At 36.9% G+C, this 27172-nt stretch overlaps 1 protein-coding gene across 3 annotated transcripts in view; it reads right to left on the reverse strand.

Moving 5' to 3' along the window:
* Nucleotides 1-2155: 2155 nt before the first annotated feature.
* Nucleotides 2156-27172, reverse strand: part of LOC113614213 (charged multivesicular body protein 1b-2-like) — a 53304-nt gene continuing 28287 nt past the window's right edge. The window contains exons 7-8 of one of the 3 annotated variants that reach the window (XM_027095586.1): nucleotides 3264-3392; nucleotides 2156-2954 (exon numbers count right to left, since the gene is read on the reverse strand). In XM_027095586.1, coding sequence (XP_026951387.1) covers nucleotides 2951-2954; nucleotides 3264-3392 — 133 coding nt within the window. In that variant the 3' untranslated portion in view covers nucleotides 2156-2950. Of the gene's footprint in view, nucleotides 2955-3254; nucleotides 3393-12846; nucleotides 12917-27172 lie in introns of those variants that run through there. The other 2 variants (XM_027095585.1, XM_027095589.1) reach the window with 2 other exon arrangements.

Consider the following 27172-nt stretch of genomic DNA (forward strand, 5'->3'; position numbering starts at 1 on the left):
ATGTTCAATATCCTTAGCCATTAGAGGGATGCAAATTAATACTACAATGAGATATCAGTACCCACCCATCAAAATGCCTAAAATTAAAAAAAAAAAAACAGGAACAATACAAAATGCAGGTGAGAATTCAGAGGAACTGGATTACTCATATATTGTTGGTAGGAATGTGAAATAGTACAACTGCTCTGGAAGAGTATGATAGTTTCCTATAAAGTTAAACATACACTTACCATATGGCCCAACAACTTGAACTCTTAGTCATTTAGCCCAGCGAAATTAAAACTTCTCTTTACACCAAAAACCTGTACACAAATATTCATGAATGCTTTATTTGTAATAGCCTCACCTGGAAATATCCCAGATGTTACTTAGAAGGTTAATGTTTAAACAAACTCTTGTATCCATACTATGGAATACTATGCAGCAACAAAAAGGAGAAAACTATTGATACATGCAAAAACCTGGATGAATCTCAAAGATATTACATTTAGTGATAAAAGTAAGTTTCAAAAGGTTTCATACTATATGCTTCCATTTATAAGTAATTCCAAAATGACAAAATTATAGAGGTAGAGAACAGATTAGTGGCTATCATAGTTTAGGGATGGCAGAGAAGAGGAGGGTATAACTATAAAGGGATAGCACATGGAAGATCTTTCTGGTCATTGAATAGTTGTGCATGGTGGTTGCAGTGGTGGTTACGAGAATCTACACATAAGATTAAGATAGCATAGAAATACACCCATAAACACAAATTAATACATGTAAAAATAGTGAAAACAGAATAAGATCTGCAATATAGTTAATAGCATTGTACCAATGTCAGTTTCTTGGTTTTGATATTGAACTACAGCTCTTTAAGATGTCATCATTATTGCAAACTGGGTGAAAGGTATAAGAAACTCTATTATTTTGCAACCTCCTGTGAGCCTATAATTATTTCAAAATAAAAAGCAAAAGAAACAAAAAGAAAAGCATCAATAAATTTGACTAAGCCATTATTAAAAAATTCTGTATGACAAAAAGATACCATTCATTTTTTTAAATATTTATTTATTTATGTTTGGCTGCATTGAGTCTTTGTTGCTGCGTGCGGGCTTCCTCTAGCTGTGGCGAGTGGAGATTATTCCTCGCTGCAGTGCACAGGCCTCTCAATGTGGTGGCCTCTCTCGTTGCAGAGCACAGGCTCCAGGCTCGCGGGCTTCAGTAGTTGTGGCACGCGGGCTCTAGAGCACAGGCTCAGCAGCTGTGGCACACAGGCTTAGCTGCTCTGTGGCATGTGGGATCCTCCTGGACCAAGGCTTGAACCCGTGTCTCCTGCACTGGCAGGCGGATTCCCAACCACTGTGCCACCAGCGAAGTCTAAGATACCATTCTTAATTTAAAATACAAGTGATAATATTGGGGAAAATATTTGCAACATAAATATCAGAGAAAGCATTAGTATCTAGAATATATAAGGTACTCCTACAGATCAATAATAAGATAAATATTCCAATCATAAAATGCAAAATGTATACATAGATATTTAAAAGATGAGGAAAACCAAATTATTAATGCCTATATGAAATAAAGTTCAACCTCATTAGTAAGCAGGAAAACACAGTTTAACACAATTTTTTTCACCAAGTAAGTTGGCAAAAACAGAGAATGTAGAAATAAGCACTCTCAAACACTGCAGGTGAAGTATAAATTGTGACCATCACTTGAGAGTGCAATTAGGCAGTGTTTGTCAACAATTATAATGTGTCTGCACAAAGACATATGGTTACTACAACAAATAAACTTTTGTACCTATGCACAGGGAGACATATGCAAGGATGTTCAGCATTATTGGCAATAATGAAAACGTTGGAACAGCTTAAATGTCCATTAAGAAAGTATCGGCTGAAAAATATCATGATTTATCTATATAATGGACTACAGTTTATCAGCTAAAAAGACTAATGATATGGAATGATTAATATAGATAGATGATAGATTAGATAGAGATAGATAGAGAGAATATATACATAACTGAATAAAAAGTAACTGCAGAACAATATATTCAGTATGGTATCATACAATCACACACATTACATGATATACTTTCTATAGCATATGTAAATGCATAGAAAAAGGTTTAGTAAGATACAAACCAAAAAAGAAGAAGGGATTAAGACAGAGACTGAGAAAGTAGTTTATTCTTATATGAAAATATATTAATTTTTCCAAGGAATATTCATATATTCAATATAGAACTAAAAAATATTCATATATTCAATATAGAAATAAAAAATAATATGCTACCCATAAAACCAATTACATCTGGGTCTGGAACCCCAGCTCTTTAACTTACTACCTATGTGAGCTTAAGCAATTCTCTTACCTTTCTGGGACTTAAATTTTATGTCCATACACTATGGATAAGTATAGGATTTACCTTGGGTTGAGTTTTAGAGAGTATATACGTAAGAAAAGAACACACAGAAGACCTTCAGTAAATACCAACTATTGTTAGCATTTTAATTATAGTTTCTATATGAACTGACCTTGGCCTCCAGTGCATGCTCTGACAGTCATTCCATCCTGTCAACCATCTCCTTGTCTGAGACCCTTCTAGCCATTTTTCCCTATATCTGTACAAGACAGCACATAGACAGCCAACTGGAGGCATCAACCTCTTGGTGGCAGAGGGTAGGTTAGGGTTTTCTCCTGTTTTGTTTTTGTTTAATAAATATAGCTATTACAAACACTAAACCTAATTTGTTATCTACTGTCTCTCCAACACTCCTTTGTCTTTTTTCACCACCTGTCTTTTGGATGTGCTTCTCTGAAGACAACTGGGGACAAGCACTGGACTGGGATTTGGATAACCTGGATTAAACTTCTTGTTCTGCAACTAATGACTAAGGGAGATTAGGCAATTGTTGAAAATCTTCTTTGTTTGTAGAATTCCTTGCTGTCTTCTTTACCTGTTATGCAAATCAAAGGAAAAAAAAAAAGAAAATATCTGCCTACTGTAAAGATCTATACAAAAGAGAATATTATCATACTAATTGCATATTGCCTTTTAAAAATGATTAGCCAATGGTTACTTTTAACAAATAATATATAATTATTTAATAAATAATATCAATCATTTCAAAAATAATAATTTTAAGAAATAATTCTATCTTGATGGAGGAAAAATACTTGACTAGAAATATTTTCTATATCATTTCTCCTTCACCAATATCTGTGGGAAGCCAGGTCTGGTTCCAATAAGGCCTTACCCCATTCACCTCATACTCTGAGAATTGCAGGCCAAGGTGTCCAGGAAGAGTTTATCAAGTGAAGATCTAAACAATTTATCTTTACTCTCTTGAGGATAGACATTGTATATTCCATTTCCTTTCTCCTCAAACTTATCTCTAAAATGAATCAAAAATGAATATTAGGTATTATACATTCCTCTTTGTGCCTGCAAACACATCATTTGTTTTCTAAGCCCTAGAGTAGATGTGAAAACTCATTCAAATAAAACTGGCAAAAATAACAGTACTGGAGAGAACTGTTTTGCAGTGTCTTCCTACCTCCCATCATCCCTTGCAGGCAAGAGCTGACAAAGTAGCAATGGAGACATGGACCACTGAATATAAAGGAAACTTTGACACCATTTCAAGTTATCAATCCCTGAAAAAGGGTAGTACTGATAAGCTTTGAGATAATTTCTTCTTTCAAAGTCAAACAGAAGAAATGCTATCCCTCAACAACCAGGGGCTATGCATGTTTAGTTGGCGTTTAGAAACTATTTATATAACTTTCTTAAGTTCTTCATGAAAGGCTAAACTGTAGAAGCAGTAGAGTATAATGGTTAAAAGCTTGAGCTCCACAGCCAGCTGGATGGGTTCTTTTTTTTTAATATCTTTTTATAAAATTAATTTTTATTGGAGTATAGTTGCTTTACAGTGTTGTGTTAGTCCCCACTGCACAACAAAATGAATCAACCATACATATACAGATATCCTCTCCCTTTTGGACTTCCCTCACATTTAGGTTACCACAGTGCATTAGGTAGAGTTCCCTGAGCTATACAGTATGTTCCCATCAGTACAGATGGCCAACAAACACATGAAAAGGTGCTCAACATCACTAATTATTAGAGAAATGCAAATTAAAACTACAATGAGGTATCACCTCACACCAGTCAGAATGGCCGCCATCAAAAAATCTACAAACAATAAATGCTGGAGAGGGTGTGGAGAAAAGGGAACCCTCATACACTTTTGGTGGGAATGTAAATTGATACAGCCACTATGGAGAACAGTATGGAAGTTCTTTAAAAAAACTAAAAATAGAACTACCATATGACCCAGCAATCCCACTACTGGGGATATACCCAGAGAAAACAATAATTCTAAAAAAACACATGCACCCCAATGTTCATAACATCAATATTTACAATAGCCAGGACATGGAAGCAGCCTAAATGTCCATCAACAGAGGAATGGATAAAGAAGATGTGGTACATATATGCAATGGAATATTACTCAGCCATAAAAAGGAATGAAATTGGGTCATTTGCAGAGACGTGGATGGACATAGAGAATGTCATACAGAGTGAAGTAAGTCAGAAAGAGAACAGCAAATATCATATTATAAGGCATTTATGTGGAATCTAGAAAAATGATATAGATGATCTTACTTGCAAAGCAGAAATAGAGACACAGACGTAAAGAACAAATGTATGGATACCAAGGGGGAAAGGCGTGGGGTGGGAGGAATTGGGAGACTGGTATTTACACATGTATATATTATTGATACTATGTATAAAATAGACTACTGATGGATGGGTTCTTTATTCTACTAATTATAAGTGTGCAAATGACTTAAGTTCTCTATGTCTCCTTTTCCTTATCTGTAAAATGGATTTGAGGTTATTTGGAAGACTAAATAAGATTTTTCATGTAAAATGTTTAGAATAATGCTTCAGACTTAGCAAGTTATTGGTAAAAATAATTGTTGTTATCATCATCATCATCATGCCATCTAGTATGGCATGAAGCAGGACTACTGTACCATTTATTTATTTATTTATTTCATTTTTTTAAATTGAGGTAATGTTGGTTTATAACATTATATAAGTTTCACGTGTACCACATTATATTTCTACTTCTGTATACAGTGCAGCATGCTTATCACCAAAAATTTAGTTTCCAACCATCATCACACAGTTGACACCTTTACCTATTTCACCCTCACCCCCACCCCTTCCCCTCTAGCAACCACTACTCTGTTCTCTGTATCTACATGTTTATTTTTGTTTGGTTTGGTTTGCTCATTTTTTTTATATTCCACATATGAGTAAAAACATATGGTATTTGTCTTTCTCCATATGACTTATTAAAGACATGGTTGAAAGAAACTGAAGAAGATACAGATAAATGGAAAGATATTCTTTGCTCATGGATTGAAAGGTTAAACATTGTTAAAATGTCCATATTACCTAAAACAATCTACATATTCAATGCAATCCCTATCAAAATCCCAACGACATTTTTCAAAGAAATAGAACAAAAATTCCCCAAAAAGCCAAAGCAATCCTGAGAGAAAAAGAACAAGTCTGAAGGTATAATATTGCCTGATTTCAAACTATAATACACAGCTATAGTAATCAAAACAGCATGGTATTTGCAGAAAAACAGATACATAAATCAAAAGAAAAAAATTGAGAGCCCAGAAATAAGCCCACACATATATGGACAATTAATTTATGACAAAGAAGCAAAGATCATACAATGGAGAAAGCTTACTCTCTTCAATCAATGGTGTTGGGAAAACTGGACAGATACATGCAAAAAAAAAAAAAAAAAGAGAAGAAACTAGACCACTATCTCACACCACACACAAAAATCAACTCAAAATGGATTAAAGATTTGAATATAAGGCCTGAAACCATAAAACTTCTAGAAGGAAACATAGGCATTACACTCTTTGACATCAGTCTTAGCAATATCTTTCTGGATATGTCTCCTCAGGCAAAGTAAACAAAATCAAAAATAAACAAATAGGACTATATCAAACCAAAAGGCCTCTGCACAGCAAAGGAAACCATGAACAAAAAAACCTACTGAATGGGAGAAGATATTTGCAAATCATATATCTGTTAAGGGTTTAATATACAAATATATAAAGAACTCATACAATTCAACAACAACAACCTAAAACAAACAATCCGATTAAGAAATGGGCAGAGGAGCTGAATAGACATTTTTCTAAAGAAGACATACAGGTAGCCATCAGGCACATAAAAAGATGTTCAACATCACTAATTATTAGGGAAATGCAAATCAAAACCATAATGAGATATCATATCACACCTGTTAGAATGGCTATTATCAAAAAGCAAGAAATAACAAGTGTTTGTGAGTATGTGGAGAAAAGAGAACCCTCATACACTGTTGGTGAGAATGTTAATTGGTGTAGCCAATTCCATACTGTAGAATAGTATGGAAATTCCTCCAAAAAATTGAGTAAAACTGTTGTGTGATCCAGCTATTCCACTTCTGGGTATTTATCCAAAGAATACAAAAACACTAAATTTGAAAAGATATATGCATCCCTATGTTCATCGTGGCACTATTTACAATAGTCAAGATATGGAAACAACCTAAGTGCTTATCAACAGATGAATGGATAAAGAAGATATGGTATGTATAATGGAATCCTATTCAGCTCTAAGAAAAGATGAAATCTTGCCATTTGTGACAATATGGATGGACTTTGAGGGTATTATGCTCATTGAAAAAGTCAGACCAAGAAAGACAAATATCTTCTTTTTTTAAATTTACTTTTAACATTTCTCTGTCACTGTCAAATTCATACCACCAAAAATAAAGCCTCTTTTAATATCTGAGACATTCAAAGTACCTGTCTGATCAACTGACTGATGCACTATACCCATTTCTAAGCAGTTCTGTTGAATATTCCTAGACAAAAAGTGTTCATTTATTATGTGAACTTGGTTCTCTCTCTCTCTCTCTTTCTCTGTCTCCTGGCTCTCACTCTTCCTTCTTCCCTACCTCCTTCCCTGTCCCTCTCTCCTCTAATCCCTGGAACCTATGAATATGTTACCTTACATGACAAAATGGATTTTGTTGTTTCAGATATGATTAAGGGTTTTGACCTTGAAATTATGCAATTATCCTGGATTATCTGAGTGGGTACAATCTAATCACATGCATTCTTAAAATCAGGAGGACCTTCCTGGGCTGTGGTCAGCAGGAGATGTGACTGAGGAATAACGGTCATAAAACTGCAATATTGCTGGCTTTGAAAATGGGAGGAAGGGGCCCTGAGCCAAAGAATGCAGGTGGCCTCTAGAAACCGGAGAAGGCAAGGAAATGGAACCTCCCCTAGAGCTCTCAGTAGGGAAAAAGCAATTGACTTTAGCCTGGTGAGACCCATGCCTGACTTCTGACCTACAGAAAATTGCCCGTAACCTCTCTGAACTCCTGATCTTCCCATGTCTATCCAGGAAGATAGATCTAATGTTTGCTCAAGATAGTCTGCACTAAGAGGAAGTAAAATGGATTTATATTCTCAAAGAAAGAGACAAGAAGCTCCTATACCTTCTCCTTTATTTCCTTATTCATCTTTAGTCCTGTAATTCCCCCAAACCATTGCTGAACCACAGCCAACATCCAATTTTGAGCATTTTCATGCCTAATTCTTCCTTTGGGAATGGTCTCCATCTGAATCTCAAAAGGTCAACTTGACTAGAATTTTCCTCTTTGTTTTGACTTTAGTAAATGCTCCCAGTAATATATTGGGAACTTGTCTGTTCCAACTTTTCTCTTCCTGTGCTAGGATTTTCAGCTTAACTAGAAAGAAAGAGACACCCAGGGAGCAGAATAGTTATGAGGTTTTTCAAGAACATTTCTTGCTCCATGGGGTCAAAAGGCATCCGAGGCCCTCTCTTTACTAAAATCAGTTGGAGGGATTATGGAATAAGAAAATTCTCTTCTTCAATATCTGCCTGGAAGCCAATACAAATTTCTTTCCCACCAGCAGGGCTAGCTGCAAATTTAACTTCTGGAAAGAGAACTCTGAACTAAGTATATCTCAGAGAGACATTTGAACTGCAAGCATACCTTCTATCACCCTGCCATTTCCCACTCCTTCCCTCCAACCTTTCTTTTCCCTTCAAGCTCCTCTCATTCTCCCCTTGTTTGCTCTTCTCTCCTCTGTCCTCTTTCACTTATTTTCTTCTATCCTTTGAGTTGAAAACCACTTGTTTTTATCTGGATTAAAGCTTGTAATCGCCATCTACTGGTTGTAAGATATAAGTACAGGTTGTGGCTGTGTATTCATGAATATTTGCATGCTTGATTATAGTCAATCTCTATGAGGTTATTATTTTCCTTTTTGATTGCATAGTTAAAATTGTTTCTTGAAAAAAGTGAACTGTTATCAAGTCTTACTTTTTCAGAAAATGTGCTTCTAAGAAACTTTAAAGCTATAATTATTAAATTGTAATTTACTAAGCCCCTTCAGAGAGGGACTCTGCTCAACTTACCAAATGTCTGGCTCACGGTAAGAATTTTGTGAGTATATTTTGAACAAATATTTGTTGAATTCGTCACTTGACACAGAAACAAAGCCTCTGTGTGTGTGTGTGTGTGTGTGTGTGTCAGTGTCAACTGGCTATTGCAATAGCTGCCTAACTAGATCCCTTGCCTTTATTTCCTTCCTCTGTAATCCATTCTACATTTGTTGATAGGTTAGTTTTCCTGAAGTTGAGCTCTCTATTCATGCCAAAAAACATTTTTATATGTCTGCAAGGACTCCCCACTTCCCACAGAATGAGGTTCAAAATCATTGGCTTGACATTCAAGTCTCTCATTCCTCAATTCTGACCGCACCCTAATTTGCTGAGTTCAACTTCTACAGCCCCCGCTTCACACACAAAAAATTGAATTACCTGTCATTCACAAAACAGACCATGCATTTCACTGTCTTTGTACCTTCTATCAGACTGTGATTTGCCTTCCTGTTCCACATTTTGCAACCTTTACCTTCTTTTCAAGTTGCCTCTTGTAAATTACTATCTCTTTTAAACCTTCTTTGATTATCAGTGGCATATATGTTGCCACCCTAGAAGTGCCCTCTCTTGTTTCTGAATTCTCACATCAATTTATCTTAATGTTTCTTGTCACTTTGAACTTTCTATTTTGTATTCTAATTATCTGTGTACATGTTGTATTCCTTCTACTAGATTGTGAGCTCCATAATCATAATAGAAAATATTAATACTTATCAATGCTTATTGAATACTTATAGGTCAGGATTACTGAGAGGTAATATAGGACCTAGTATGTAGTAAAGGCTGAATAAGTGTTAGCTATCATTAATTTTATTGTTGTTGCTCATTTTTAAACAAATTCTCCCAAATTTTTCCACTGCTCTTTCAAAAATATTCACCTTCAGAAGTCATAAACAATCTAGCTGTGCTTTCATTATTCAAAACTTTTGTTTCTTTTCTTTTATGGAATTGTCTTCTTTTGAAAATTCTGACAGGCAGGCAACAATCAGAGAGCCACTCTGTTTGAATCCTGGATTTGCCACTTTATAGTTATATGACCTGAGGCAAGTCAACCCCTCTTTGCTTCAGTTTCTTCATCTATAAAATGAAGATAATAATAGTACCTATTTCAGAGGGTCATTATGATTATATAAGTTAATATAAATAAGTGCTTATAACAATATTTGCAACATAGTAAATACTATATAACTATTTAATTGTTGTTATTATTTTTATTTTTGGAGAAATACTATGAAGCAGGCACTTTGACTTACATTGTCTCATTTAATTCTCAGAAAAACACTATGAGGTAATAATTATTTTTTCTGTTTTGCAGAAGGGAAGGTCTAAGCTCAAGAAAGTTAAATATTTTTCGAAGGCTTCACAGGTAGTGAAAGAGCAGAATTCAAACCCTGGTGTGGTTGCTGCACCCTAGAAAGTTAAGGAAGCATTGTTATCGATGTTCTGAAGAATTAAGAACATTTGTAAATGTAGAAAAAGGAGGCAATTATCAAAAGGTATGATTTGAAGGAAGCCCTGCCACAAAATTCCTCCACTTTAATACTACAAGGTCTTTAAAACAACTGTTATTACTTTATTCTATGGGTTAGGCATTGCCCTCTCTAGACTCTTGGAAGGAATAGCACCTCAGTTTATCACATTCATTAATACTGATAGAAATGCTTAAAATCAGGAATCCCCAAAGGGGAACCATTTTCTTTAGGCCAGTTTTGATATAGTGCACCCCATTCAGAGAACCTGATTTAACCTGGTTCTCCATCTCACTTTGGAAGCAGCAAGTTTGGGGCAGCAGGCCCTTGATTAAAATCCCAGCTTTTTCACGTCTTAGCTGTATGACCTTGGGCAAATCACTGAGCCTGTTTCCTTATCTGTCAAATGTGGATAACTATTTCTACTTTAGAAAGTTATGGGCATTAAGTGACTTGATGCACATAAAGGCTTAGTGCAGGTCTTGGCACATGGCAAGTGCTTAAATAACGTTAGCTATTTTAGTCTAGCTTCTGTTGGCTCCAATGCAGGGCAAGCCCCTAGCATCCTGCCCCTACAAAAGGAGCTTTATCAGCTATTTAAGTATGGTTAAAAAATAATAATAGTCATAAGCATAACCCTAACATTTATATGCCTTTAAGTTTTCAACAAAGTGTAAATATCTTGGGGGCCTACACAATTGAGATAGACAAATATATTATCATCCTCACTTTACATATAAAGAAAGTGAGGCCCTTCGCAAAAGGTTTAGTGACTTACCCAAGGTCACATATTTAGTGAGCAACAGAGAAGATGAGACCAAAGTCTCCTGGCTAGTGCTTCTTCCTCTCACTCAAATTAGCTCTAGAGGACCTGGACTTTAGAATGAAACTCAAAGTTTAGTTCCTTTGCTTGCTGGTTTTGCCTCTCATGTACTTTTCGATCTTGTGCCAGTGGCTTTTCCTTTTTGTTTTCTTAACAAAATCATTTTGTCTTTTGTATTTCAAGGAAAAATGTGAGATCTAATTTTGCCAGTAACTTTCTTTTTTATGTTCAATATAATGTGCAATCACAAATATGGTTTAACTGATTGTTATCCATTTCTTGATCAGTTTCAAGTCCTTGTGAGATAGCAAGCACACCATGCATACAAAAGTATCTCTTGGCAGTGTGGAAACAGGAAGACTATCCAGGAAGAAAATGGCCCATGACTTTCAGTAGATAAAATTGAGTAGCAGAAAATGACTAAGAAATAAAGGTTTTCCTTTGTCTTGGTGCTTTTCTTTTTCTCTTTCAACTGTTTTCATTTTCTTTCCTTTGTTCTTTTTACTCTCCAAACATCAGAGGAAGAAGAAAATCAGCCCAAACCTTGAGTTTCCTGACTTTTGTCATTTAAAGCGCAATTTAAAATTCCTTAAATATTATCTAGACTTTATAAAGGGTGTTCAATTTTCCTACTAATAGCATCTGGGTCTTGTTACATGGCTTTCCTTTTTGGCACGTGGAATCATATTGCAATGAGACAGAGGTCATAGCACAATGTTTTTCTTCCTTTCTTTTAAAAGAAAATTTTTGGAGGTGAGGTCAAGTGGTGGTGATAAGTAATTCACATAGGAAATAACCAGCCAAAGAGATAATTTTCAAATGATCGATTATCCAAAGGGAGGGGTAGAGAGAACATATGCTATACTAAGGTCATTTTCTTTCCCTCACTGTAATGCATCAATGGAATTCAAGCAAGCAGATGTTGGCCTTCACAAGTCCCTGCTAGAGGGGTTTCATGACTGTCTGTCTACTTCACTATGCCTCACTTTAACCTACTACTCAACATTAATCAAACATTTGGAAACATCTGATAGCAGTGCTGCATAATCCAGGTCTGTGATTTACTGTCTGATTCTTTCAGCCCCTGTTTGCCTCTTGTTTGGCTTTCATGTGAAGTAGCAGAGGTTAATCACCCTAGGCTCTCTGAGTAGTCCCTCCAGCTGCCATTTGTTGTTGTCAGTCCATCCTGATGACTCTCTTCACAGACCTGCAAGAAGTGTTCCCACACACCAACACTGAGATGATAATTGATTTGCAGGAGCCCATTCTTCAGTTCCATTTAGGAGGTAACCTACCAAGTTTGCTGCTCACTTTCAAAAGGAATTCAATTAACACACCATAAGTGTGACAGTCGTCAAAGTTCAATATTGTTACTAGCTGTCTTGAAGTTTCTGGACCATCCAGTTCTTGGCTACCCAGGGAGGCCCAAGAATAATGGAAGAACTCTTCCAAGTTGTTTCTTTTTCTCCTTCTTTCTCTTTTTCTGTTTCCTTTTTTTTACCAGCCTAATGGAAAATGGTTCAATTTATGCAACTGAGAGCCATACATTAATATGATCAAAGGGGGGAAAGGGTAAATTCCTATTTAAAGCAAAAGCAAACTCTGAAAACAGTTTAATGAACACCACATTATTACTGAATTGTGGACTAAACAGTGTGTGTCTGAACATTGATCAACATATTTCATGCTTTCTGTTTGCTGCCAAAAACATTTCATAAATCTGTAGCTTTTCCTGATTCCCATGGTGCTCTACAAAGAACTAAGGTGATATACATTTGTAATGTGTCCAATTGGATTTTCAAATAATATCGTATTTGGAAAATATTCCCAAGTTAAATATTATACTCTATCTATCCCTGTCTGAGATTTTTAATGCTTCCTTATTGGATGTTGTTCAAACAATAGTCTGTGCCTTCTACATAAGGGTGAATGTAATAATGACTCTTAAAAGGAAAAAAAAAAGATTAAACAAATAAGTTGTGACTCACTGAGTTTCCTGAAGCAGACACACCATAGCTTGATAGTTTGTGTCTGACAGCATCTGGTATCACACTTACACTAGAGAGTAGTAAGATGTATTGTGAATTAGCTTCAGGAGAAAACTATATTTGCTTCATTTTCTTGAGATATTTAGCAAAGCCTTCATCTGAATTATTTTGTCAAGAAAATTTGAGTTTAAAGAAAAAGATACCAACATCATTTTATATCAGTTTTAGGATTTGTTTTCCATAGGTCACAAGTCAAAAGAAATTTCTTAAAATTACATGCCATTACACCCACTTTTAAACAATAGAATTAGAAGCAGAAGCCATAGGTTTTTCTCCCAGCGCTGTCAGTTTCCAGCTGTATGGCCCTGAGGCAAGGAAATGTGAGCTGTTGCTACAGCCAGCTGGTTCAGTTGAAAAAAGAAGATGGACTATTTTTTTTCTTTCAGGTAAAAATTTTTTTTAATTTACTTCTCTCCTTTTTCTTTTCTTACTGTACAATTTGAGAGTAAGTTGCAAAAATCATGACTCTTCACCTCTATTTCAGTGTGTATTTCCAAAGAACAAATACAATATCTTATAGAAAATAGTACAATTATCAAATTCAGGACAGTTAACATAGATGTACCCTATGTACAATCCATATTCAAATGTTGCTAATTATAGGAAGAGTGATTTTTAAAATGAACTTAATAGAAGGAAGGAGTAACATGATTAGATTGGGGGAGGAGGTAATATTGTTGTAAGGATTGTGTGAATCTAAGAAGTTTCAGTTTGTCTCAATTTACCCTCATTTAAAATGCTCCTCATAGTATCATGTCTTGGACATCTGTTTCTCTTTCCCTTTTCCTTTTTCTTCCTTTCCCTTCCCCATAAGCTCAAGTGAGATTCTGTAGCACAGAAATGAGCAACTGCTGGTGAAGTGAAGATATCAGATAAAGCTGAAACCGTGCACCTCAGATTGGGACTTGAACCCATGTGGCCAGGACACAAACCTGGTTGAAATCCACAGTCCGCCAACTGATATCACACACTTGGTTTCAGGACTTAATGAAGCTCAGATTCTTGATATCTCATCACAGAAAGAATTCAGTGAGAGACAAAGTGATAGGTAAGAAGTGGATTTATTTAGAGAGAAACACATTCCACAGACAGAGTGTGGGCCATCTCAGAAGGTGAGAAAAGGTACAAGGGTATGGGGTTGTCAGTTTTTATAGGAGTGGGCAATTTCATAGGCTAATGAGTGGGAGGAGTATTCCAGCTATTTTAGGAAGGGGTGGGGATTTCCAGGAATTGGGTCACTGCCCACTTTTTGATCCTTATGATTGGTCTTGGAACTATCATGGCGCCTGTGGGTGTGTCATTTAGCTTGTTGATGTGAGCACATACTGAGGCTCAAGGTCTAGTGGAAAAAGTTGATCTGTCCACCATCTTGGATCCATTTGGTTCTAATCAGTTTATGTCATGTCCTGGGGCTATGTCATTCTTTCAAAGGTTGTGCCCTGACTCCTTCCCTCCTGTTTCAAAGCCATTATTGCTGAAACCTTAATTTTATTTATTATTCGCTTTTATTTTTAAAATGTTTATTTTTAATTGTAGATACAATCACATATCACTAAATTTACCATCTTGTGGTTAGCACTCTGGACTTTGAAAAATAATTTTAAAGTTAACCACATTGGTATTAAGACTTCACTGAAACAGAACAATTTAAGACAATATGGAAAAAATGAAGAATGAAGATTCTTTCTTGGATCAGCTACAAAGACTGACTGCTTCAACTCCAAAGTACACCATTGCCTTTTAAACCACTTTCATGTTTTTATCCATTGTTTGAGGAGATGCACAATTGAAATCCTATCCTTAGATAGGGTAGGTAGGAGCCCAAATAATGCCAGCAGATTCCCCTGTGTTTGCACAACGCATTAACTAGAGCCAAAAGAGGATGCCTCAGACATACTATAAATGTAACCGACAAGAGGGGAAAATGGGTAGGAAAAATATCTAAGCATTAATTATACCTCCTAAAATCCTCAAAGTCTTCAAGAGTCAATAATATCTGGATTCTACCCCAAAGGCTAGGAGAGATGGGATTATGGTGGGGAGGGACTGCCAATCAGACACATCTTTAGGGCCTAGTCATCTTGGGAGGGTCTCAGAAAGATCTCTAGGAATGACTACAAGACAAAAAGGAGACATAAAATCATAGCCTGGATGCATGTGTCTTTATGAGAGTAGTCATCTCTATTACCTCCTGCAATGTAGTGGTTAAATATGTGGATTGTGGAGCCAAGATGGTACAAATTCCAGCTCCACACTTTAGCTGTTTATTGTTGAGCAAATTACTTAATATCTCTGTGTTTCAGTTTCCTTGCCTACAAAATGGGAATAATAGCATATCTTTATCTCATAAGGTCATTATGAAAATTAAATAAGCTAATATTTGGAAAATGATCAGTGCCTATTATAGAAAGAACTATGAGAGTGTCTCTTAGTTAAATAACTTGGTGTTCTTAGAAACAGATTCTTTAAAGTAAATGTTGATGTGACAGTTATTAGAAATATGATAAAAATATATTGAAGGATGCCAACTAAAAGCAAGCGTATGAGGCATGTAAAGAAGTTAGTAAAAGGTGGCATCTGTTTTGTGTGTTAGCTCATTCACCAATCAATGGTGTGGGCCCTACCTCACGTTCAGGCTTGCCTATGCCTCTGACTGGATGACAATCAAAACAAAACCAGGATAAAATGATTACAAAACAAAGATCCTGGGGAGCGACTAGGATGTAAAGAATAGATGAACAGAAAATTCAACAGCCAAGGAGTGTCAGGATTAGATGCCATCAGGAAGTTCAAGAGCACCAGGCAGGTTTCTTGATCATTTCCTACTTCTTCCCCAGAGAGCCAGCCATTCTCAAACCTGTTCAGTCCCTTTGCTCTTGCTCTCTTGTTACTTGAAACACCCTCCCTTTCCTCCAGCACCCATTCTGCGAGGTCCATTTTCTTCACAAAGCCCTCTCAGCTTCTCAGATTCTTCAAAGCCACAACTGCAATATAATGAAGTGTTAAAAACACTGAAGGGAGACAGAAAGTTTACACCTTTGCCTCTGCCATTTTCAAGCTGCCTGATTTCTGGAGAGTTACCTAATGTCTCTGAGATTCAGTTTCTTCAGTTAAATAAGAATAAATAAATACCTACTTGATCAGGATCTTATGGGAATTAAATGAGATAACATATATACAACACAGTATAATTACACAATAAATGACAGTTCTATATTTTTATTGTAATTTATCCCTTCTCTGAAATCATGCTATTTGTACTCTTAAGGATGAACATTTTGTACTTTGTATTTTAATTATTTGTTAAATCACTTATCTCCCTATGAGCCCCTGCTGACAATGATCACTTATGTATGTGTCAAAAATTTCTATTTGCAATTGATAGAAATTCAACTAAAACTGGTTTTAGCAATGAAAGAAATTTATTTGTAACTGAAAACTCTAGGAATACTCAGGGACTCAAAAATGTCACAAGGAGTTGGTCTCTATTTTTCTTTCTCTGTATGTATATCTGGGTAGCACAGGGGTATGGGGTGGGTAGCCCTTAGCAGATCTATTCCTACATCTAACCAGCTACAAGTCCAGTGGAAAGAAATGGTCTCTTTCCAATAGTTCCAGCAAATGTTCTGGAGTTAAGTCTTAGACAAACTTACCCTTCCTAAACCAAATATCTATAGTTTAGAGAGCAGTGATTTTGATTTCTCAGATCTGGGTCATGTGACAACCCTACTTGCTACAGAGTGATGAGTGATGTCAGCCATACTGGGCTGACACACAGACTGAGAGTGAGAAAGTGATGTTTCCCCAAAGGAAAATCAATATGTGTGACTATAAAAAGAAGGAATGGATGATTATAAAGAAAACTAATACTGACACATTGTAAACCACACCCTCTCTCATAAATGTGGAAGGCATCATAGCCAATATCCTTGGTCTCCTGCAATCAGTCTCATCCTAAGTGGCCTTCAAGTCCATATACACACTGAAGACTACATACTGCATAACTATAAAGGGAAATATCTTAAAGCATCTATCTTGGATATCAGCTCACATTTGATTCCCTCAACTTCCACTTCTAGTCCAAATAGAATAACAGGGGCCAGATTTACTCTCCTGCCTGAAACAACCAAGAAAGATAGACAAACTATATAAAATAACAGTTTTTAAGATACTGGATATCAGGCAAAAAAAGGGCAGTGATATCTGAGAGATGAAAAACAAATGACATAAGCCCTATGATTGCCCCAGGTTATTATTTTGAGAGACTTTCCAGGCCACAGAACAAGGAGAGGGAACAGAAGCAGAGAAAATTCCCTGTGTTAAGGAAATGGAGCTGAAAGTCCAGGGAGATCAAGTTGGCTAGAGTTCACAAAACAAAGTACCAGAGAGGAAAGAGCTACAGAGAAAGAACCCTGAAGAGTTGCAGAGGATATTTAGCAGAGTACTCATCAGTGAATGCATGTAAGTAAACTACTGGAGAAATAATTATCTGGTAGGATTACAAAGAAGAGTGCTCACACAGGGCTAGAATTAGTGCATATTACTACCAGTGATATTGGAAAACCTATAATTTATAGGTAAATAGGCACTCAGAAGGCATTTGCCTCAGTGGTGAGGAATAATGTCTTGAGTCTATATTCCAAACTAAATGCTATTCTTGTCCTGCCTAAAAAATCTTACAATGAAGACCTGGAATGACCAAAACTCTTCTTAATGGTAGCCCAGAGTAAAGTTCAAGAATATTTATAAGAATACAAAAATATCCAGCATTGAAAAAGGTAATATTCACATTTGATATCCAATCAAAAACAACCAGGCATGAGAAGAAGCAAGAAAATGCGTGCCATAAGTGAGAAACATTAATTAAACAAAAGTGATTCAGAACTGACGTACATGTTAGAATTAGCAGAAAAGGATGTTAAAATAGTTATTGTAACTATATTTCATATGTTTAAAAAGCTGAGTAGAGACATGAATGATATAAAAAAAGATCCAAGTTAAACTTCTAAAGAAGAAAACTACAATGCTTGAGATTTAAAATTCACTGGCTGTGATTAGCAGCAAATTGCAAAATTTCACATCTCAGAAGAAAAAGTTAGTGGACTTGAAGACAATGCAATACAAACTCTTCAAAATGAAACAAACAGAAATTAGAATTTGAAAATGTGAAAAGAACATCAGTAAGCTCTGGAACAACTTCAAGAGAGTCCCAATATATGTGTATTTGAAGTACCCAAAAGAGTGGAGGCAGAAAAATATTTGAAGAAATAATGGCTGAAAAGTTTCTAACTGTTGTTAATATCATACAAGCTTTGCTGTGAGGGAAAACAGAAAAATTGCTGTTTTCACAATGTTTGCTTGTACGTATCAGTAAGAAAAGTGGCCATTTTGATCCCATGCAGTAGTAGAAGCAAATCAATTTTAACAACCGACTCTCTGAAGACAAAAAAAATGAAAAAGTCCTGATTTGTCTTGGTGTATGTTTCCCATCATGGCCAATTTCAAGCTACTTGCTCACAAATTTTCTAAAAATGTAACAATAAGCTCTCATGAGCCTATCCCAGCCAGCTTCAGCATACCACTGATTCTGTGCTATCAAAATGCGGGTATATAGTTATCTTATTCCTACCAAGTGGTTCTCTTTTGCAAAAAACATTTAGAACTGTTGTTTGGAATTTAAACTCTGAAAAATTATAGGGCACACATATGATCTAGGGGCTATAAATGAAATTGCTGTAACTTTGAAATGGGATTTCTAGTGGCACTCCACACCCCCTTCTTCCTTATTGAATAATTTAGCCTTTCTTTGGGCCTTAATAAACTAAGCACCTGCTGCCTGAATCAATAGAAATCTGATAGGACATTAAAATTTCACCATGGATATTGAGTATGCCTGCAGAAGATGAGAGGCCAGACCTTTTGGGATGTCCAGAGTGACTCTATTTGTTAAATTCTTGAAAGAAAGTTAGTGTAACTCTCATAGATTTTATCAACTTCCAGGTCATAGCAATTCGTCTCAGCCCTTTCTAACAGACTGGAACTAATGTGTAACACTGTTGGAGGGCAAATTAAGGTTTCTCATGATGATTTTTAAAGGAAATATTTATATAGACTGACTTTTTAATTAATTAATTGTTTACTTATATCTTTTAGTGTGTGTGGCAGGGAAGGAGAGTGGAGATGCTGCTGGATTAGATGTTTTGCTATTTTCAAATTATTGTTGGATAGGTACTAGGTGCTTTCACACATGCAATCTCATGTATGAAATGGGATAGTGATAATAAAAAGAAAATTGTGGGATTTCAGGCACCATACCTTAAAATTCAGGGAGATAAATTCTCATAACTGTTACTATTTTTTTTAGGGGGGGACACACTTTTATTTCTTCAGAACAAATGATTACATTCAAAACATACACATATAACACTTTAAAGAACTTATAAACCCTTCCGTCCTTCAGATCTGGAGTTCTCCCTCATAAGAATGTCACATTTCACAGAATTATATTTAAAAACACAGCCTGTACTCTCTGAAGGATGGCCAGGTACAAGGGCGCATTTGATCCTTGCATCAACTGTTACCTTTAAGTGACCACACATAATCCTGCATTTTCAGCCAATTCCTCTGGCCTATCTGGCATAAGACCAGCCTTAACCTTAGGACTTGACACACCACCCTCCCTTCAAACCACCTGTAACCTCCAAACAGTGAAATTTTTAAACTATAGTCTAACCTGACAAGAAACAAAAACGATCATGTCTCATCTGTAAGCTAGGTAAGAGAAGGGAGATAAGTCCTGATCTGAGTATGCAAGTTTTCTATTTAGTGTGTTAGGGAGTTGAGACCATATCATGCCATACATATTTTTAATAGATCTTTATTGGAGTATAATTGCTTCACAATACTGTGTTAGTTTCTGTTGTACACCAAAGTGAATCAGCTATATGCATACATATGTCCCTATATCCCCTCCCTCTTGAGCCTCCCTCCCACCATCCCTATCCCACCCCTCTAGATGGTCACAAAGCACCAAGCTGATCTCCCTGTGCTATGCAGATGCTTCCCACTAGCTATCTATTTTACATTTAGTAGTGTATATATGTCAATGCCAGTCTCTCACTTCGTCCCAGCTTACCCTTCCCCTCCCTGTGTCCACAAGTCCATTCTCTATGTCTACAACTTTATTCCTGCCTTGCAACTTGGTTCATCCGTACCATGTTTTGTTTTGTTTTGTTTAGATTCCATGTATATGCATTAGAATACAGTATTTGTTTTTCTCTTTCTGACTTACTTCACTTTGTATGACAGACTCTTTGTCCATCCACCTCACTACAAATAACTCAATTTCGTTTCTTTCTATGGCTGAGTAATATTCCATTGTATCTATGTGCCACATCTTCTTTATCCATTCATCTGTTGATGGACACTTAGGTTGCTTCCATGTCCTGGCTGTTGTAAATAGTGCTGCAATGAACATTTTGGTACATATCTCTTTTTGAATTATGGTTTTCTCAGGGTATATTCCTAGTAGTAGGATTGCTGGGTCATATGGTAGTTCTATTTTTAGTTTTGTAAGGAACCTCCATAGTGTTTTCCATGGTGGTTGTATCAATTTACATTCCCACCAACAGCAGAGGAGGGTTCCCTTTTCACCACACCCTTTCCAGCATTTATTGTTTCTAGATTTTTTTTGATGATGGCCATTCTGACTGGTGTGAGGTGATACCTCATTGTAGTTTTGATATGCATTTCTCTAATAATTAGTGATGTTGAGCATATTTTCATGTGCCTCTTGGCCATCTGTATGTCTTCCTTGGTGAAATGTCTATTTAGGTCTTCTGCCCGTGTTTCAATTGGATTGATTTTTTGACATTGAGCTCCATGAGCTGTTTGTATATTTTGGAGATTAATCCTTTGTCTTCTGTTTCCTTTGTAAATATTTTCTCCCATTCTGAGGGTTGTATTTTTGTCTTGTTTATGGTTTCCTTTGCTGTGCAAAATCTTTTAAGTTTAATTAAGTCCCATTTGTTTATTTTTGTTTTTATGGGTATGTTCACCTTCAGTTGACACATGAAGAAACTGAGGCACAGAGGTTAGATAACACTTTGTCAATGTGTTAAGCATGTTACATGGATCACCTCCCTTAGTCGTCTCAATGACCCTTTGTAGACCTTTATGGTAGGTAATACAATTATTCACATTTTACAGTACAGATAAAGACATTGAGGCACAAAGAGCTTCAGTGATTTGCCCATGGTCACCTTGTAGCAAGTGCCAGTCTGGTTTCAGAGCCTTGTGCTTAAAAATTATGTCATATATTGATTGTCTCTCTCATAAGAGCACAAATGGAGTCTTCCCTTTGGGAATAGGAGATAAGGATTGAAGAAGAAACACCCAGTATTAGGGAAGGGGTGGGTGGGTTATAAACCTACTTTGGGCAAGCCAACTCTTGGTAAAATTGTGAATACAGTTTTTCTTTGTTGCTTCCTGACATCTCCCTCCACAATAGGCCCCCAGCACCAATCAAGACTCATTTTCATAGGCCCTACTCTCTAAAGCTCAAGGAGGTGGTAAAACAGTTTCTACAACATGGGGTCTCAATCCTCATTGGCTAGGTGGGACTCCTTATTTATTTTTAAATTCATTTATTATTTATTTATTTATTGGCTGCATTGGGTCTTTGTTGCTACATGTGGGCTTTCTCTAGTTGAGGAGAGAGGGGGCTACTTTTCGTTGCAGTGCATAGGCTTCTCATTGTGGTGGCTTCTCTTGTTGCGGAGCATGGGCTCTAGGCACGCGGGCTTCAGTAGTTGTGGCACACGAGCTTAGTTGCTCTGCAGCATGTGGGATCTTCCCAGACCAGGGCTCGAACCCGTGTCGCCTGCATTGGCTGGCGGATTCTTAACAACTGTCCCACCAGGGAACTCCTAGGTGGGACTCTTTAAACATTACATTAAATTGGTGAAATTTAGTTTCAATTTTTAAGCTTTCCAGGTGATTCTAATGTGTAGTCAGTGTTCAGAACAAATGTTGAGTCTTGGCTGCACATTGAAATCATCGAAAGCTTTTAAAAATTACCCAAGTGTCCAACTTCCAGGAATTCTGAAGTAACTGGTCTGGAGTTTGACTTTGACTCTGGGATTTCTATAAGCTCCCAAATGATACTAATGTAGATCCATGATTGAAAATTACAGATCTAGAGTTAGAAGACCTGAGATATACTACAGACTCCATCATTTAGTAGCTTGGGCTAATAACTTAATCTCACTGACATAGTTTCTTCATCTTAAAAATAGAGGAAAAAATAATACTTTCTGGGTTTATTCTGAGAATTAAATGAGATATGCCTTGTAATGGGTCACTATCTGGCACGTTTACGACTATAAAAAGAAAAACAGCTATAATAATAAGCTACTATGCAGGATAAAAACTATCTGATAAACTAAATCCTACTAAGGAAATGGTTCTCAAACTTTAGCATGCATCAGAATCACCTGTAGGCTTGTTAAAACACAGATTGCCTCTCCCCACCCATTCTTTAGGTCTAGGGTGGGACCAATAATTTGTTTTTGTAACAAATTCCCAGGAGATGCTGCTGCTGCTGGTTTGAGTATTGCACTTTTAGAACCACTGTTTGAGCTTTAACAGTTTAAGTTTCCCCTTCAAAAGAGTATTGATGCTTTAATACACCCCAAGGATATTATTATGGTGGAATTTAAGATACTTCAGTTGACAGTAGGGACATATTCTGGGGCAGGAGACATCCTTGTAGGAAGCTGACTATTCCATTTCATTTTTAAAATTTTAACATTTTTTTTTTTACTTTGGGGTATAGTTTTACAGTGTTGTGTTACTTTCTGCTGTACAGTGAAGTGAATCAGCTATATATATACATATATCCCCTCTTTTTTGGATTTCCTTCCCATTTAGGTCACCACAGAGCATTGAGTAGAGTTCCCTGTGCTATACAGCACATTATCATTAGTTATATATTTTATACATATTAGTGTATGTATGTCAATCCCAATCTCCCAATTCATTCCACGCCCCCTTTCCCCCCTTGGTGTCCATATGTTTGTTCTCTACGTCTGTGTCTATTTCTGCCTTGCAAACAGGTTCATCTGTACCATTTTTCTAGATTCCATAATTTTAAGGTGAGTCCTTGTCAGCTTCTCTGCTGTTTTCCAAAGCAATGGACAGATCAGAGGCTGCTCTCAATGGGATTTTTGTAACAGAGTAGAGGAAGCTTTGGAAATTGTTTTTTCTTTCTAGCACTATTTAATGAGAGCTGCCCTTTCCATCCCTTCACATTCCCCTTTAATTTGGAAACCGTGCTGTTAAAATGGCACACATTTATAGAAGGATTAAATTCATGTCTGAAAGTATGTTAAGGCTTGTAAAACACATCAAGATGGTTGGGATATGACTATTTCCCACGGAAAAGTGTCAGAGAAATTATGTTTTCCAGTATGACTGGGGAGATTATGACAAATAGACCAAAGATGGCAAATTTGTGCCCCAGTCTTGACGGCTACTGAGGTCCTCATTTCTGTGAGAGATGACACACTCTGAGATCAATGGGGAATTTGGCAAAGCTTATCTTCAGCATACTCTTCCCACCTCTCCTTCTAGTGACTAACCAGTCCTGGCTTCCTAATTCTCCAACACTCTATTTCTGAGCAGTGGGCATTATCCATGTTAAACCTCACCCAAGTCAATGTCTATTTTTGACTTAATTTCTATTTCTCTAATATCTGGCTATGCTGAATTTAGATACAGATATTCAATATGAGTATGTGAATGGCTGATACTGCTTAATGGGATATTTATTTCAAGGAATTTGTATGAAAAGAAGCAGCTCAAAGGAATGCATCAAATAGTGGAAAGCGAGGCATTGTGACTGATGGCAGAGTTTTGTTTGTTTGATTTGTTTTTCTTAAAGTTTTTTTTTTGATGTGGACCATTTTTAAAGTCTTCATTGAATTTGTTACAATATTGCTTCTGTTTTATATTTTGGTTTTTTGGGTGCAAGGTATGTGGGATTTTAGCTCCCCAACCAGGGATCGAACTCACATCCCCTGCATTGGAAGGTGACATCTTAACCACTGGACTGCCAGGGACGTCCCTGTTTTGTTTTCAATATGTGTGTGACATGGTGGGGGTGGGGGACTTTGAAACTTTTCTCACATATTCTCTCCATCCTTGGGAACAGGTAAGATAATTTGCTTGCTAGATGGTATTTGGGCAATAGGGGCCAATATTCTCTAAAGAGAAAAGAAAGTGGGGGAGAATCCTAGAAGCTTAGGACCACAGGTTGGTGGGTTTGACATGGAGAGATCACTCAATATCTTTGCTTCCAGATACTCTTCTATGAAACAAAGTTAATAATATCCTGCCCTGCTTTCTTCTTTTAGGGTTGTGAAAACGAATCTTTCATGGCACATGTGAAAGCATCCTGTAAATTAGTAGGTGTTAGAGAAATTAAAGTTTTTGAATAATGATTATGATGCTGAAAAAAATAATAATAAATCCTTGCCATATGAGTTTTAACAAATAAGATATCAACTAATTTGGAGGGGCCAGAAAACAATAGGTTGAATGTTAGTAAATTTTTCACTCTAGAAAAGTTATACTGAATTAATTTAAAAGTGCTTTTATTGATGCAAATTAATTTAAAAAAATTATCATTCCTCATATCCTAGAGCCAAGAAAGCCCACTGATTTGATGTGGATATAGCATATTTTCCAGGCATGTCCTTCTCTAGGTCTCAATGTCCCCATCTGTTCCATGAGGAGGAGGCCCAGACATTCATAGATAGCATGGTTTTCTGGGTATTCATAGGGAGGAAAGAAGCCCAAGATGAAGAAGGCTGCCACCGTAGCCTCCTCTCCTGTCCAGCAGGGGTAGCCCGAGGGCCAGAGAAGAAACAGTGACCCTTTGTAGAGGTCTGTACTCTGGAAGGAATCTACATGGAGAACCCTGAGCAGCTCACTACTGCCCCCTCCCAGTGAGCTGCTTTCAGTGGAAGATTCACAAGTTCTAAAGACACTCCAGGACAGTGAAACAGTGGTCCACACTGGCTCAAAGCTCCAGGCAGTAAGTATGAAATGATTGCTCAATCAATAGCAAATATTCCAAGGTCCTGAAATAATCCAGGATCACTTCTCTTTGAATCATCCACTGGGTAAAAGAAGAAGCTAATTTACAGGAGAGCGTCCCAGCCCTCGGCCACCATGTCCCAGTACTGAATTAAATGAGTAGAGACTGTTCATGCAGAGGCTTAACACAATGAAACTGTGTGTTCAACCTCAAAGGCCCTAAAGCCTGACATCCTCAGAAAAGTAGTGACTCCTAGCTGGTCAGACTCAGCTTCCATGATTATCCAGCACAACTTGTTCCAGGTGAAAAAGCAAAGGGCTGCAAAGAAGAGACGATCATCTCTGCATAAGGTGGGCATCAAGAGTAGTTCCATTGTTGCACTGGGGCTTAATTTAGGGAATGAGGTTGGTCAAGTGGGTAACAGAGGACCTGTTTCTAAAATTTTTATCTCCACATAAGCAAGAATAGGGATGCTTCAGACAGGGATAGCCTTATAAATAGATGCATTATAACCTCCCACTGAAAAATATCTTCTTGTAAGCCTTGCAATCATGCCCCAGATTCTACTGGCAGCGCTTGTGTTAAGCAGTGCTTGTGTTAAGCATTGCCCTCTTCCTAAGGCCTTAAAATGGAAAGCAGTGATTAAGAGCCAAGTTTCCAATTGGGACTCAGCTATTTACTAACTCTTCATCCTAGGTAAGTTGCTTAATTTCTCTAAAGTTCAGTTTCCTCATCTTAAAAACGGGTAAAGAATGGTATCTTCCTCTAAGGGTTGTTGTGATGATTATAGAGATAATATTATTAAGTGCTTGGCACATGGAAAATATTTTTTAAAATGGTAGATGTTATTATTACCTAAAATCCAAATTCTCTTGCAGGAGAGTTCCCAAAGTCTCCATGAGTGAGTTTGGCTGATTCCTCCTTTTCAGAGACAGTTTGGTAGAGTGTAAACACAATGGGCTTTGGATTCAGATGTGGGATTAAATCTGGGCTCTCTCACCCTAGCTCTGAGACTCCGACTAAGTTACTTTACCTGTCTGAGCTTCAGGCCCAGTCTGTTGTAATATGGGGATTAACATCTCACTTTATGGGACTGTTGTGAGAATTATGAGATATTTGTGACATGCCTGGTACATAGTAAGTGCTCAACATGTTAATTCCTTCTTAGGAAAGCAATGGTCTCTGACACATGATGAGAGGGAGGGTGCTGAAAGTAGGGTGATGGGTGTTAAAAGGAAAGCCAGGAAACGAGACAAATTTATGCCTTCTGGGCTTGACCTGAGATTTGAGTACTCCACTATCAAGATAATGGAAAAGGTGTAAGGACCTAGTGACATAAAAATGTTAGTACACCATAATAAAAAATAAGTGACATGGTATAAGCATATATGGGCTTAAGGGTCAATGTACAGGACAGGGCATTTAAGGTGTTTCCCATTCTCACTGTATCCTTCTGAGGGTTTCCTTATCCTTTGGTGACCATCCCATTTAGCAGCATATAAAGGGCTTGTCAATTGGCATGAAAACTTTGCCCAGTAGGGGGCCTAGAGAGATGGTAACTGGCTGAGTCCATCAGATCCCCTCTTGAATTTGGTAGTGAGAAAGGAGGATTAGGGACATGGAAAACAGGAAAAGATTGGTTATGGCAATTATGGGTGCTGATTGAAGCCATAGAAACAGGCAGAGTAAGCTGATAATGGTGATCACCAAATGCTGTAACGTTAGGGGCAGGAGAAACATAATAGTTTCTGAGGGGAACTTTTAGTAGAGGTATTGATAATCCATCTCTCTTATTAGACTGCTAGAGCTACTGTTGTATCTTGAATATGTAAAGGTTCCAGTTACCTGTGAGGCCTGGTTGTATGGTTATCAAAATGGTGTACTGACCTCTGTATTTCTCTACATATTTTTATAATAAATCCTCTTTAGCAGATATGATCTAAGCTTATCTACGTTCCTTGCAAACTAAAAGAACTTAAATATTTTGGTGTGAATTTCAGCCCTCCCACTTACTAATTTCTTCACCTGTAAAATGGAAGTGACAATTAAAAGAGTTAGGAGCATTTAGAATAGTGCTTGGCATACAGCAGATATTCAAAAAGTGTTAAATTACTAACATCATTACTTTGGACAAGACCTGAATTTTTGTTATTTGTAAAATGGGAT

This window comes from Aethalodelphis obliquidens, unplaced genomic scaffold (assembly GCF_003676395.1).
Source record: "Aethalodelphis obliquidens isolate GAN/ISIS:26980383/991018 unplaced genomic scaffold, ASM367639v1 scaffold92, whole genome shotgun sequence".
Lineage (NCBI taxonomy): Eukaryota > Metazoa > Chordata > Mammalia > Artiodactyla > Delphinidae > Aethalodelphis > Aethalodelphis obliquidens.